The 14429-nt window shown below is 45.2% G+C and overlaps 1 protein-coding gene across 1 annotated transcript in view; it reads right to left on the reverse strand.

Annotated features, from left to right (window-relative positions):
• The window catches only part of TMC2 (transmembrane channel like 2), a 56883-nt gene that overhangs the window by 9112 nt on the left and 33342 nt on the right, over positions 1-14429 (reverse strand). The window contains exons 12-16 of the mRNA XM_006207316.3: positions 12023-12202; positions 10376-10525; positions 7861-7989; positions 5509-5576; positions 4491-4730 (exon numbers count right to left, since the gene is read on the reverse strand). Coding sequence (XP_006207378.2) covers positions 4491-4730; positions 5509-5576; positions 7861-7989; positions 10376-10525; positions 12023-12202 — 767 coding nt within the window. The remainder of the gene's footprint in view (positions 1-4490; positions 4731-5508; positions 5577-7860; positions 7990-10375; positions 10526-12022; positions 12203-14429) is intronic.

Genomic DNA, 14429 nt, shown 5'->3' on the forward strand with positions numbered 1-14429 from the left:
GCCTACTGACCAAATGAGCACACTGGTGGCTTAAAATAATACAGATTTATTCTCTTCCAGTTCTGGAGGCCAGAAAGTCTTGAAATGGTCTCACTGGGCTGATACCAAAGTGTTGGCAGGGCTGCTCTCTATTCAGAGAGAGGCTCTAGGGAGGACTCTGTTTTCCTTTCCTATTTTCAGCTTTTACAGCTTTGTTCTTTGCCTTCCTTGGCTCATGGCCCCTTTCTCGGCTCATGGCCCCTTCCTCCATCTTCAAAGCTAGCATCATAGAAATTTTAAACATCTCTCTCTGCTTCCATGGTCACACCACTTACAGCTCCTCTCTAGTCAAATCTCCTTTTGCCTCACTCTTAGAAGGATTAGTGCCCATCTGGGTAATTCAGACAATTCCCATCTCAAGATCCTTAATCACATAAGCAAAGGCTGTTTTGCTACATAAGGTAATATATTCCAGGGATTAGGACCTGGACTTTTTAAAAGCCATTATTCAATCCACTACACCCTACTCTCTGGCCTCCAAAGATTCGTACTCATTCACCTGTAAAATACTTTCACCACCATCCCTACATCCCCCAAAGTCTCAACCCATTACAGCATCAACTCAAGAGTCCAAAATCTCATCTCAATATCATCAGGTCAAAAGTCCCAAACCTCATCATCTGAATCAGGTATGGAGGAGAATCTGTGGGTGATCCATTTGGGGGCAAAATTCCTCTCTATCTGAGAAGCTGTGAAACTAGAAAATAAGTTATTTGCTCCCAAAATTTAATTGTTGGTCAGCCACAGGATAACAGTTACAGATATTCCAATTCCAAAAGGGAGGAAATGGAAGGAAGAAAGGAATAACCAGTTCCCAGCAATTTTGAAATCCAATCAGCCAAATTCTATTGGATTTCAAAGGCCTGAGAATAATCCTCTATGCTCTTGGCTCCATCCTCTGTGCCTGAAGCTCTGCCCTCCAGGCCCAAGATTCTGGCCTCAGAGTCATCCTTCCTTTGTTTTGAAGAGTAACACATGTTTTAACTGAGAAGATTTTATCAACCTGTTTACTGCTCATCAAATATTTGGAGTCCAACGGCTCGCTTTCATTTTGTCTCTTCTCTGCCCCTTTCAGTCCAGGCTGTGTTCCTGCTCATATAACTTTCTCAGATACCTGGTGGGTCTTCTATGTATGTCATGGGAACTCAGTCCACTACACAAGAGAGTCCTACACAGATCTTTCCTGGATAATTCCATCTCTGTTTCTGGCTTCTCCTTGGATGGTTGAGAGGATCAAGTTACATGCTTAAAAGAACCCTCTGCGTGATTGAATATTTAGATCTCTTGATCTTTCAAAAGCACTAGCAGAAGGTTGTCCAGCCTCCCCCTTGGCTTTCTCACATGAGCAAATTAGTGAAGCTTGGGAAATTTCAGGTGTGTACAGACTATGGTTATTCATTGTCTTTCTCATCAGTAAATGATTTGCAGAAAATATTTGAATCTACCAGGTGCAATTGAATCAACAGTGTCAACAGTAAACTTCATTTGCTCTTATACCTTAATCATTTCCATATCTGTGAATTTTAAAAATCAGAAATAGAAACCAAATATCCTGTCTTGCTCTACTGCGTAGCAGTTCAATGGCTTAGTGGTAATAAGGCTTTATGGCAACTTTTTTTCCTATGTGGTAGATGGGTTGCCACGTCTGGCACAGTCATGGATCCAGGCAGCAAAAGTGGCAATCTGGGCAGGACAACTGATTTTTGATGATGGGGAACAGTAACTTTGAACCTCCATTATGTGAACTATCACCTGCCCTGCTCCCAAAGAATTCCATTCTTCTCATTGGTAGACCTGCATTACAAAAAGTTGTACTCATCATCATATCTTGAATTTTGCCATTAAAAGTAAAAATGTTGTGGGTACTTGTTTCTCTCTTGTTATAGAAGTACCTACATAATATGCTTGATTTTGCCTCTTCATCTCCAGAGTCTTAAAATATGTACTGTCAGGCTCTAAAAGAAAAAATGAGCTGATTTCTGGTGTAGATAATGCTTCCCACCTCCCAGCCTTGTTGAGTACCAGCTACCCCAAACTCGGGCAGGGCTCAAGCTTAACCAACTCTGATGTATGCCTTATATGCATTCACACCGTCCTCTAAGGACTTTACAGACAACAGCACACCAAATCCTCACAACAACCCGTGAAGCAGGCACTGCCGTCATTTCCATCTCACAGGCTGTGAAGCTGAGGGGGAAGGAACTAAGTAACTGGCTCAGGATGCCCCAGCTGGCAAATGACAGAGCCAGCTGAAGAGATGATGCTCTAAATCAGGGGGCTGGCAGTTTTTCTCTGCAAAGATTGTAGGCTTTGTGAGCCAGATGGTCTCTGTCGGAACTGCTCAATTTTGCTGTTGCAGCGAGACAGCAGCCATAGATTATATGGAAGCAAACGGGTGAGGCTGTGTTCCAATAAAACTTTATTTACAAAAACAGGTGGTGGCCTGGATTTGGTCCATTAACCTCTACTTTTAACTCTGTGCTATGCAATGCTGACCATCTCATTCACTTATGTTGCCTGCCTGGATCTGGTCCAAACCCTAAATTCCTTCCTGTGAAGGTGAATTTCCGTGAGGTGGAGGGTCTGGTTCGAGCATGACCATAAACCAGGTGTTTCTCTTAGATGCTGGGTATAAAGCAGGGAGAAAGAAAGAAAGAAGAAAAAAATCACACCTGGATGGAACTTATAGCCTGGTGAGGGAGACAGACAACAAATAAGATAAAAAAGTAAAAAGAATGATATGCTAGATGTTGATAGAGAAATGTAATAAACAGAAATAATGAAAAGAAGTGTGTGTGCGTGCATGCATGTGTGTGTGTGTGATTTCAGTGAGGGTCTCCAGGGAAGTCCTCACTGAAAAGGTGGCCTTGGAGTAAAGATCTGAAGTGAGAGGGCAGCTGTGAAAATATCTGAGGGATGAACATTCTAGCTGTTGGTGGGTTTTGATCAGCAGAGTGACCCGAAGGAGGGGGCAGCCAGATTTCCCCCTGAGATGCACCTTCCTGTCCCTTTCTCTGCTCCTTGGGTGTGGGCTGTCTGGGCCTCTCAGGAAGGCGATGGAGCAAGGATGGGGTGGGTGGTGAGGGCCAGATACGGCACAGGCCTACTCACTGCCCTAGACGGTTGGTGGTTCAGGCAAGGGAGCACTGGTGTTTGTACCCAGGGCCCAGCCCTCCAAGGCTTGCTCAGGAAGAATCCAGAAGAGGCTTCAGCCACTTCTGCTGTGTGCTTGCCCCTCAGCCTGTTGCCCAGGCCTCCTATGGTCTTCTGCTCTGGATCCAGCCCACCTCTCCTTCTGCCTGGACCCTCGTTCAGCCCCATCACACTCTGCTGTGAGCTCTCCTGCTAACGACTCTCCTGAGCTCTGCCGGCGCTTACTGTGGGCCACCAACCATAGGGCTCTAGGTCAGTCCCTTACAAACTGAGAAGTGCCAGATCAGCATTTCCCACAGCGGGTTGATCCCCGTAGTAGGCGGGGTAGGGATTGGAGAGAGGTAGGCGAGGCCGTGGGGTGCACAGTTTACGGAGGTGCTGCCCTCGGGGTTGTGTGGGTGCAGGTGGGCCCCTCCCTTGCCCCACCCTCCTCCAGGCCTGGGATGGTGTTCCGTGAAGAAAGGGTCTGTAGTCAGTAGGGATGGAGGCACTGGCCTGCACACAGTATCTTCCTGCACATTTCCTCCCAGCCTTTAATAAAGGAGTGTGCATCGTATATTTCTAAGTGAGGAAGTGGCGGAGAAAAGGGACAGCATGTTCCAAACTCTTGAACGATGGAATCCCTTTTGAGGCAGAGGAGAAAGGGCTTTGTTTTCAGAGGGTGTCCATTTGGAAAGAGAGCAGTAGATGCAACTTATTTCTCCACCTACCTCTTTACATAATTATTTATCTCTTTATATAATTTCCAGTCTAGCCTCTGAAGCTAGTCCACTTACACCTTGAAGCTGCAGTGCTGGCGAGTGCTCTGTAGAGCGTGGGGACCCTGTCAGCAGCCTTAATAGCTGCTCCACATTTGAATGGCACTTGTAAATGTATGGTCATTTCATTTTCAGAACCCCCCATTACTGATCCTACGGCAATAAACCAGGGCAGTAGATTATCCATATGTTGAAAGGTTAGAGCTGCGCTGTCCCATATGGTAGCCATTAGCCACCTCTGGTTATTTAAATTAAAATTCATTACATGAAATAAAATTAGAAATTCAGTTTCTTGGTCCTTATTTCAAGTGCTCACCCGCCACATGCGACTCACGGCTACCATATAGGAGAGCACACGCATGGAACATTTCCAGCCTGCAGAAAACTCTATTGAACAGCCTTAAGGATTCGTCCAGAGCCCCATGGCCTTTTACAGGCTGACGTGACACAAGGACTGGAATTCCAAGCCTGGGATCTCTGCACAGACTGCCCCCGGGGGTTGGGGGGAGCCACTTTCCTGCAACCAAGAATGCTGTGTACCTGAATGGCCCGCAGTCAAAGGAGGGCGGGAGGGACATGATGGTGTAGGCCACGGGCAGGAGGCTGAGGAAGAGCACCAGCAGCAGGAGGCCCATGTAGAAGTTGTTGGACCGGGAGGCTTTGAACACGCGTTCGTGGGGGACATTGCTGCTCATCACCGCCCAGCACTGGAAGTACATGGAGGTCAGCAGGCGCAGCACGTTGATGCCCACCAGGCCTGGGGCATAGAAGGAACCCATCCTGGAAGGGCAGAGACCGCACGCCTGGTTGGCCCGACAGCGGAAGAGGCCAGGGAAGGATGGAGGAAGAAGTGGGATTGATGGGTTAGGGGCACAAGGCCTTGCTGCTTCTCTGTAGGGCCCAAGGGAAGGGGCCTTGCATTTAGCCAGGACATTTATCGCTAAGCCATAGGCATCCAGTCCTCAGGATGGGGAGACACTCAGAGCATTACTGGGTTAGGTTCTGGCCAGGATTTTACCACTGCCCCCTACCAGCCATCGAGCCAATCGCATGGCCTCCTGTCTCGTTCTCTGTGGTCTCTAGAAAACGGCATTGCTGCTCAGAAAAGGATTTGAAGTCCTTAAATCAAAAGAATTGGATTGTAATGAGCCCTTGAAAGCCTTTGGCTGAAGTTGTGCAGCCTCCTCTCACTCCCTTCTCAGAGGGAGGCTCCTCAGTTCCTTTATCTCCTCCCTCTCGCCTTCTCTTTTCTCCCTTCCTCCTTCTTCTTTTCCTTCCCACCTCTTTCTCTCCTCCCTCCCTTTCTTTCCCTTCCAACTTTTTCCTTCTTCCTTCTCTCTCCCTACCTCTTCTCTTCCCTCTACATCCATGGTAGCAGATGCGTGGGCTGGACAAGGTCCAGGTTCTCATGGACCCCTGTCCTCTGTTTCTCAGGTGAAAGAAGGAGGCTCAGAGTCCAGATGGTTTGTCCAGCCTCTTCTCAGATGAAGCAAAGCCTGGGATTCCAGCTTTTTGACTCCCCAGATGAGGTGATCCCCAGAGAAAACGGATAACTCACCAGATCATTCCTTGGTTGAAGATCAAACCAAGCACATTTCCACTAATATCAAACTCAGCATATGAGGGCTGGAGAGAAAAGAGAGAGAGTTAGGTAGTGCCAGCTAGGCCCTTCTACCAGCCAGCTGGTCAAGACCCTCCCTCCCAAAGAGCCTGCTCTGATGGCCAGAGATGTATCTTAGACTCAAGGTTCTATTTCTTTAACATGTTTTCAATTTTTGAAAAAAGGCTTGAAGTTCTCAGACTTGAAACTTTTTTCCATGTCTTCCTCAATTAAAAAAGTGAGAATTTTTACCTTTCAGGGCCTGCAGGTTGATAGTGTATTCTTGGGGGGACCCTGGCCCCCAAGAGAACATTTTATCAATGCTCTGATCAGAAATGCACCTTGAAACGATAATCAAGGAGTCAATCTAATAAATAACAAAATGCAAATACTTAAATGAGGAGTCAAATGAAAAGAAAGCTTTAAAAACAAACAAAATAAATCACTCCACTAATTCTGCTTTTTCCTTCTCATCCTCCTCTGGTCTGAGAGTAGTTTACAAAAGGAACGAGCACAGACAGATTCAGATGTTCAGCCTGATTCTGACTTTCAGAGTTTTGGACATTTGTCTACTATTTGAAGGGACACGAGGTGTGTGAGCCCTGGGGAGTCGGGGGGCCTTCTGAGGCCAGCTTAATCGTGCTTCCCAATTTATCTTCTGGAAATGGAGATAAAGTGACAGAAACGAGAGAAGGAGGAATGCAAGGTCAGGAGAGAGGCAAGGAAGGTCCGTGAGCTTGGGTCAAAGGAGGAAACATGCAAAATCCAATACACGAGGGTTAAATCTTGGGAATTTAAAATTTGACGTTTAAAAGTATTTTAAAAAACTTTTTATCTACTGACTTTTTTGTCCTATTTAGGAAAATCTTCCTCACCCCAATGTTGTAAGTTTATTTATGTTTTCTTTTAGAAATTTATGATTTCATCTTTTGATATTTAAAACTGTAATTCTCCTGTGTTTAGGTGAAATGAAAGAGAGAGAGAGAGAGAGCGCTTCCCCGAATGGTAAACCAGCTGTCTCAACCCATTGTTATATAATCCTGTTTTTGCCACTGGTTTGAAAGATTCCTTTTATTATAGACTAAATTTCCATATAGATTTTATCTATTTCTGGACTTCCTATTCTGTTCCATTCATAAGTTTGTCTGTTTCTTATTACCAGTTTTAATTGTTATAGCTTCTTAATATGTTTTAATATAACGTCAGGTTTAGTTCCTTTCATTCTTAAAAAATTTCCTGGCTATTTCCATATGCTTATTCCTTGAATGAACTTTATTATTTTGGGATCTTGTTGAAATTATAAATTAATCTGAGGGCAGTGACATCTTAGCAATGTCGTGCCTTCCTGTTAAAGATGGCATCTGCTTTGAGGACGAGGTTCTTTCCTCCTTGTTCTCAGATAAAATTATGAAGTTGTCCTTGCCGCTGAGAAGGGGTTGAGTAGGCTTGTGTGAAAACTGTGGCTGGTGACTGAAAGAAAAAAATGGGATGGAAACTGATACTGGAAGCCTTACCTGGGCCAGGCATGCAGCTGTGTGCACCAGGATGAGGACAACACAGGTAAACAGAATATGGAACTCACTTAAGGAGTAAGTCCCCACCCCAATATAAGTGACTACTGGGTGGGCGAGTGAGGTGATGTGGAAGAGACAGGCACAGGACAGATGAGGCCAGAGACTCTGCCAGATTATAGAAGGCACCACAGAGAGGAAATGACCCCCATATAAATGAGCACTTTACCAGGCAGGTGTAGAAGAGGAGTGTCCTAGCTGGAGGGAATAAGAGTCAAAAAGGTTTCTCAAAGCAACAACCGAAAGACAGCACCAATGGTTATTGCATTCTTGGTGTGCTCTAGGACTTCCTGAAACATTCATGTCCATATCTAGCCTCCCTAACTCTAGAATTTCATTAGAGCATCAAAAATTAAGAACTACCACTTCCCTGGAGCTTGCACAGTGTGGACTTCCAAGACTAATGGTTTCGCCTTCCCTAACGAGGGCTGATGCTGCTTTGCCATTTCTCCACCACCCACCCGCTCAGCACTGAGGAGCATGGTCCACCTTTCCCAAGGCTAAACACCTCCATTTCCCAGAGAAGAAGCTCATACTGTTAATTACATCAGGAAAAAGCAGCGTTTCCTCTAAAATGGCAAATGAGACACTTAAAGGAAACACAGATTAAATACTTCACTTTTTCACAGAGTAGAAACTGATATTAAGCATCTAAAGAAATGCACAGAATGTATCTGACTATATCAGAGAGGGTGGCTGAAAGGCCTTCCTGCAGAACATCTGTGAAACGGTGACCTACAAATCCAGCCTCCAGGTCCCAGCACCAGCAGTAGTTCATGAACCGGACAAAACAAGCCCGCAGGAAGTCCCCCAGCAGGATGGTGATGTACGTTACCAGCATGTCGGACACCGTCAGCCTCATGAATTCCTGCGAAGAGGAACACAGAGAAAGGGATGGTCATGGTTTGACCAGGCCCGCTCCTCCCAACTGACTGCAGCTGGACAAGCTCTCCCCCACCCACCTGTATTCTTCTCCGTGAACCTCTGATGGTGGTGGCAGAGTGGTGGTGCAGATAAAAGACCCCAGGCTTTGAAAAATGCTTCCTATAGGTCCCAGCTCTGCAAGTTGCTAATTGTATTGTTCTGGAATAGTCTCTGAACCTCTTTAAGTTGATAATCTCAACCTTGCAGGGTTACTGGGAAGTTTGGTGATTACGTATGCAAATTGCCTGGCAATTGGCAATATCCAGTGTTTGGGAGTTATCAGCACTGTTGCACAGATCTAGGCTCTGAAGGCTGACTCCAGGTACTCCAGGTAAGACTGAATCTGCCCATTGTCCCTGTGGAAAACAGCTGGCTTTCTTCACCCTCTGCTACTTGGGCCTTTTTTTTTTTTTTTTAGGTTCATAGAGAAAGTAATACAGGTTTTCACAGAGGCATATAGAAGAAGGGCCAAAAGCAAAGGAACAAAGCTTTCTCTGCTTTGTAAAGTATGTATAATTTATTAATTTGGGGGGAAAAGTAGAAAAGATCTACCAGATAGCATCACAATCTTTAAGACATCTAATAGATTTGGAGTTCTTAGGGGGCACAGGGTCTGCTCTATTCATTAAAAACTTTTTTTAAATGGAGGTGCTGGGGATTGAACCCAGGACCTCATGCATGCTAAGCATGTAGCCTACCACTGAGCTATACTCCCCCACCCTCTGCTCTGTTCATCTGTGAATCCTACAAGATGATTAATAAATGTCAGCTGGATATATGGCTACTGAGTTTTCAGGCTTATTCCTCAATAAGAATTCAGGTTAATTCGTTTAAGACATGTCTCAGATCTGCCCTTCTGTGCAAGGTGATCCTCTGGGTGGAGGTGGTGATGGATTTGGGTGAGCAGGACAGAACACCTCAAACTCATTATTACCAGCAAACTCAAAAAGAAGTAAGCTTCAATCAGTGATGGGGACAGGAATGAACATTCGGGGGGAAGGCAAGTGAGATGTCATCCAAAGATGTGAGGCAGGAAATGAGAAATTTTATAGCAGAATATTCCAAAGGAATCATGTAGGTAATGAACTCTCTTTTGCCTCCCAAAGAAGGTGGGCTTTCCTGACTTGAAGACTCTTTCTCTGTTACAGATTGTGATGGGTTTAGAAATGTGAGTTGCTCTGCACATTAAAGACGAGGAGGATTTGAAGAGAATGGGGGAATCCTGACTAGAGGAGACAAGAAGTGGTGAGTCTGAGCCCTCCATAAAGGAAGTAGAGAGAAAAAGCCCCCGGGACCCCATGGGAAGGAGACCTTGAAGGAGGCAAGTATCTGCTGGAGGACTTGTAGGCAGTGTTTGATGGAGTGTCTGATGTAATCCACTCCTCCATTGTACTTCATTATCCTCAGTTAAAAACACTGTTGTCTAATGCTCTATTGGAGTGGATTCTTCAGGGGGAACCAAGAAGAAGTAATAAACTCTGAATCTCAGTGAGGTGGCAGATGAATAGAAACCCCGTGCAAAGAGATGCTGCAGAGGAAGAGAAGGAGCTGGTCCCTGTGTTACCTGTGGACACTTCAGGTTTCCGCCTAGGAAAGCAAAGAACACAAGCCACTGAAGCTCACACTGTATAAGCTACAGGAATAGTAGTGCAAGTGGATAAGGGGAAAAGGTGGTTGTTCATTTTTGACATTCTGATGAAAAGCTTTAATTCTCTTTGCAGAAAAATTTACTGATGTATATACACACAAAATCCTGTATCCAATTTTTAGGAGTATTTAGTCATGATTTCCAGGTGGAGAACCTCAGACTTTCAGTGAAATCCGCAGCAAAACTCTATTAAATAAATCCAAGTGATATGAGATCGTTAGAGGGAGCATATAGAGAAATATGTAAGACACTGGAAAAAAAAAAGGGAAATGTGAAAAGATGAGACTTTCCTAAGGGATACTGGCTTGACATTCTGGTGGCTTAAAAATAGAAATATCTTGAATATGTGTAAGCACATTTGACTGTCCTTTATGATTGGATTACCGCATTCTGTTGATTCTTATTTTGTAGTTGGCTTTACTCCTTTGATAACTATATAAGTTTAAAAAACTAAAGATCTAATATGTTCTTAGAAACAATAATTAGCACATACATGTAAACTAAAAAATGTGCAGTATACTGTATATATGTATTTACATGCAATATAATGTGTATGTGCAGTCTGACTGTAATAACTCTACCTAATAAAACTGAAAAAGGAGAAAAAAATAGAAATATCAAGGAAGGAATGACAAGGAAATGAGAAGAGGGATCACCCTTTCAGGAGAGCATAACTACGCACAATGCCCACGGCTGTCTCCCAGCAAGAACCCCGGGGCACATCTGCAGGGTGCAGGGGTGGCCGGGGGACACTCTCGTTCCAACCCGAGGCATTGTAGTAGTGAAACAGGGTCCAGTGCGTGATGTTCTTTATTGTCTCTTCATTCGAAAGCTAGAATGGAAGACGGAGACTCGGAGTTGGAAGGAGCCAAGGAAGGTCCAACAGATTTCACAGGATCAACAAAGCCAGCACATGCCACAACCCTCCCACCTGGCTCCCACCCTCCCCCTCAACAGTCTCTCCAGAAATGCCCTTCCCAGGCTTTCGATCCACAGAGGAGACAGAGGCCCCTGGCTGGAGTCTTTTTCTTTCTCTAAGTTATTATCTATCTCTTCATTCATCCATTTATCCATCCATCCATCCATCCATTCATTCATCCATCCATCCATCCAATTATTCATTCTTCTGTTGAAATGAATTTTCTTCAGGGTCTGTTCTGGGTATCTAAGGCAATGGTGACACAGGAGTGAACAGGAGGGACACAGGAATGAATGGGACTTACCTTCAAAAGTTCACAGTCTGCTAAGTAACAGATGAACAGACAGTTACAGAAAAGAGTGATGGGAGCTGTGGGAAATTTTCTCTGGGGACTACGGACATCCACATCAGATAATGGGGCCACAACAGACTTCCTGGAAGCAGGGACAACTGAGCCAAAACTTCACGAGGGTCTGTCAACTGGTCAAACAGTGGGAGAAGTGTGGAGAGAGAGACCAGAGAGAATTTTGCCCTGTGGAGGAAATGGGAGGCTCTGGAGAGTGGAGCCGTTTGCTAGGGTAGGAGGGAAGCCAGAGATGGAGGTGGAGGGTGGCCAGGGCCAGATCCAGTCACTTCCAAGCTTAGAACCTTCCAATATCTTCCTGTTAACTTCAGGGAAAAGTTTGTGTGGCTCACAAATGAGGAGGGAGGCGTGGGGAAGGGGAGCACCAGCCTCCGGCCCCTCTCCCAGTTTCAGTGTTCACTTTTCCCCCTCAACTCAACTGTTCGGCTAACCCGAAGTTCCCTGTATGCAGAAGCTGCTCCTTCTGCTTTTTCAGTGTCTGCTAAGATTGCCCACGGTGGGGTCTGCAGCCCTCCTGCGCACTGCCACGCTGCCCCGGGCTGGCCCCCACTGAGGCACATGCCATATAGCATGATGTGATGAACGAGTCCGTCTCCTGGCCCAGAGTGTGATCACCCTTGGAACAGGACAGCGTCTTGCTCTCTGATGTACCCCTGGGGCCTGAGTGGGTGCACCATAACTGTCTGGTGACAATGATGAAAGGTTAATGCAACCATGACTTATCATCTCAGTGGACACTTACTCCACTGGTAAACATTGATGACAGCTAAGAAACAATACGGGAAAGGCTGCAGATAAAATCTTAAGGGTACCCAATGAGATGTAGATGATGTGAAAAAAGACAACCTAAGGAAAAGAGAGTAAAAAACAGACGGAAAACGTTAACCATTGGGTCATAGGCATCTGGCGATGATTTTTTTCCTTTTCCTTTTCTGACCTTTCCAAAATTTCTTTAATTCATGTACATGATACACAAGGAACGTATTATATTTTAAAAAGGAAATATGGTGGGCACTAGGAATTGGGGGGAAGTTTGTGGTCTTTACCTTGAGGTGGACGTCATCCATCAGGGCCAAGAGAAATGTGTAGAGGTTTCCCAGGAAGAGCGCGAAGATGCGTCCCAGCTGCCACTTCAGTCCGATGCGTGGGTGGTAATTCTCCAGGGCAGCAATGGTTTCAAACAGAGGGGGACAAAACATCCCAAGCAGGGACATCACAATTTCTACCTGAGAAATCAGGAAAGCTGCGGGGTTACATGTGCCGTAAGTATCACTTCCCCACCATCTCAGCACCCGCAGGGCCGGGCAGCTCCATCTCCTTGTTGCCCCCTCCTCTGCCTCTGGAAATGCCCTAGGGTCACTGCAACCTGCTGTGTGACCCCACCCAAGGCACCAACGTGCCCCCAGCAGTCAGCATATGTCCCACAGGTCATAATTGCTGTGCGACTGCTTGATGTCATGAGTGTTGCTATTTGCATTGATAAAAATAGCAAACTTTCTTTGAGAAGTAAATGAGGTAACACATGGAACAGTGCTCTGTGTTCTGCAAAAGTTGTGAGCTAGGTATGAGTCACCGTGGTAGCTCTCATCTCAGGAGCATGGAAGGCAGGAAACTCAGATCACAGAAAAGGAACCAACAGTAGAGGGATGTGGTGCAGGGTGTGGCATTTGGAGTCAGCTCTCTGGGGTTGGGCCCCCAGCCCCATCACTTGCTGGCTTTGTAATTTGGGAAAAGTCATATAACTTCTCTGAGCCTCTTGTCTCTTCACGTGTAAAATGGTGACGGCAGTCCTTGTCGTGAAGTCAGAAGAGATAAGTCATATGCCTACTAGCCCAGACCTGGCAAGCACTACATTTTGGCTGACTCAGATAACTGAACTGTCAGCCACAGCAGAACGTTCTCTCTGCACCTAAAACTGCTCACCCAGTGGAGAGTGAGTCCTTGAACTGCTGATTAAACTGCAGGTCAGCCAACTCTTCCGGGCTGGTTCTCACTCCCCCACTCTCTCTCTCACACTGACTGTTGGGATGGCTTCCCATCACCTTCGTGCCCCTTTACCTGTTCATGCAGTTCTTCCTTCCCACCTGGAGAGCCTTCTCAGCCCCACACCCACCACTGCCCTTCTTTCAGGAGTTTATCTAAGGCTCAGCCTAATTCTCACATTTGCCACAAAATCCCCGTCTCTGCAGCTCACGTGGACTTTTCCACTTGCCACACATCTGTAACCCAAAACATCTTGTTGGATCACATTATTCCTGCCTATTCCTGGATGTGCCAAAGTTTATTCTTGTCAATCCTGCTTCCTAAGGTGACTGCAATCCAGTTAAAGGCAGAATCCATCCTGGGCATCTTTTGTATCCCTCTCATAGCTTAGTGACTTGATGTTTTACAGTTAATTGTAAACAGCATGTAGCTTTTTATAAAATTCAATTTGGTTATTGTGGACTTTGAACTGCAGCTTTAATCCATTCACATTCATTATAAGCACTGATACATTTAGATTTAAATCTATCTGATTTTGTGTTTTATATTTGTCCTGCCGGTTCCACATTTCTTTTTCTATCGTTTCTTGCCTTATGGGGGGAGACAGATTGTTTCTCATTATTGGATTTATTTACCTCATGATTCTTTGGGTCAGTATTTTTTTCAGTATTTTTTTCTAGGTGGTTCTTCTGCCGGCCTCACCAGGATTCATTCATGTATCAATGGTCAGCTGATGGGTGATGGCTTCATTCATATGTCTGGTGGTTGATTTGCTAACACCTAGTGTGAGGAGGTAATTGGGCCATCTGTCTCTCATCACTCAGGAAGCTAGCCAGGAATTGTTCATGTGGTGGAGGTCCCAGCTTCCCAAGAGAGCAAATTCTAAAACATGAGCACGTTTCAAGTCTGCTTGTATCAGGGTTGCTACTATTTCATTGGCTAAGGCAAGGGATGGGGAAACAGACTCCACCTCTTTGTGGGAGGAGCTAGAAAATCACATTGGAAAAAAAAGTGGAATGCAAGAACGGGAAGAATTTGTAGCATTTTTGCCAACTACTACAGATGTCAAATTCCCCAAAGAGATTTATAGATTCAATATAATCGTAATAAAACTGTAATGTGTTTTATTGTGGGTCTTGATGAGAGAACTCACTCTACAGATACCAGGACACGCTGTAAATCCATAGTTTATCAATGTTTTATGAGTGCAGGAAAAGACAACTAGAACAATGGAATAGAAAAGGGAGCCCAGAATCACACCATGGACGACTAGACAACTGATTTATGACAGACGGCCCCCTGAGGAAAGGAACATCTTTTTAATAACTGGTGTTAAGACAACTGGCTATGTGTAACATGCTAGTCAAATCCAGCTTTCCCCAGCTACAGAAGTCTAGTAACAGATGACTCTTCAAGATGTTCATACTACTTGACTTGAAAGCGATGTCACTTTTTAAAGTATGTCCTATC

This window comes from Vicugna pacos, chromosome 19 (assembly GCF_048564905.1).
Source record: "Vicugna pacos chromosome 19, VicPac4, whole genome shotgun sequence".
NCBI classification, from domain to species: Eukaryota; Metazoa; Chordata; class Mammalia; order Artiodactyla; family Camelidae; genus Vicugna; species Vicugna pacos.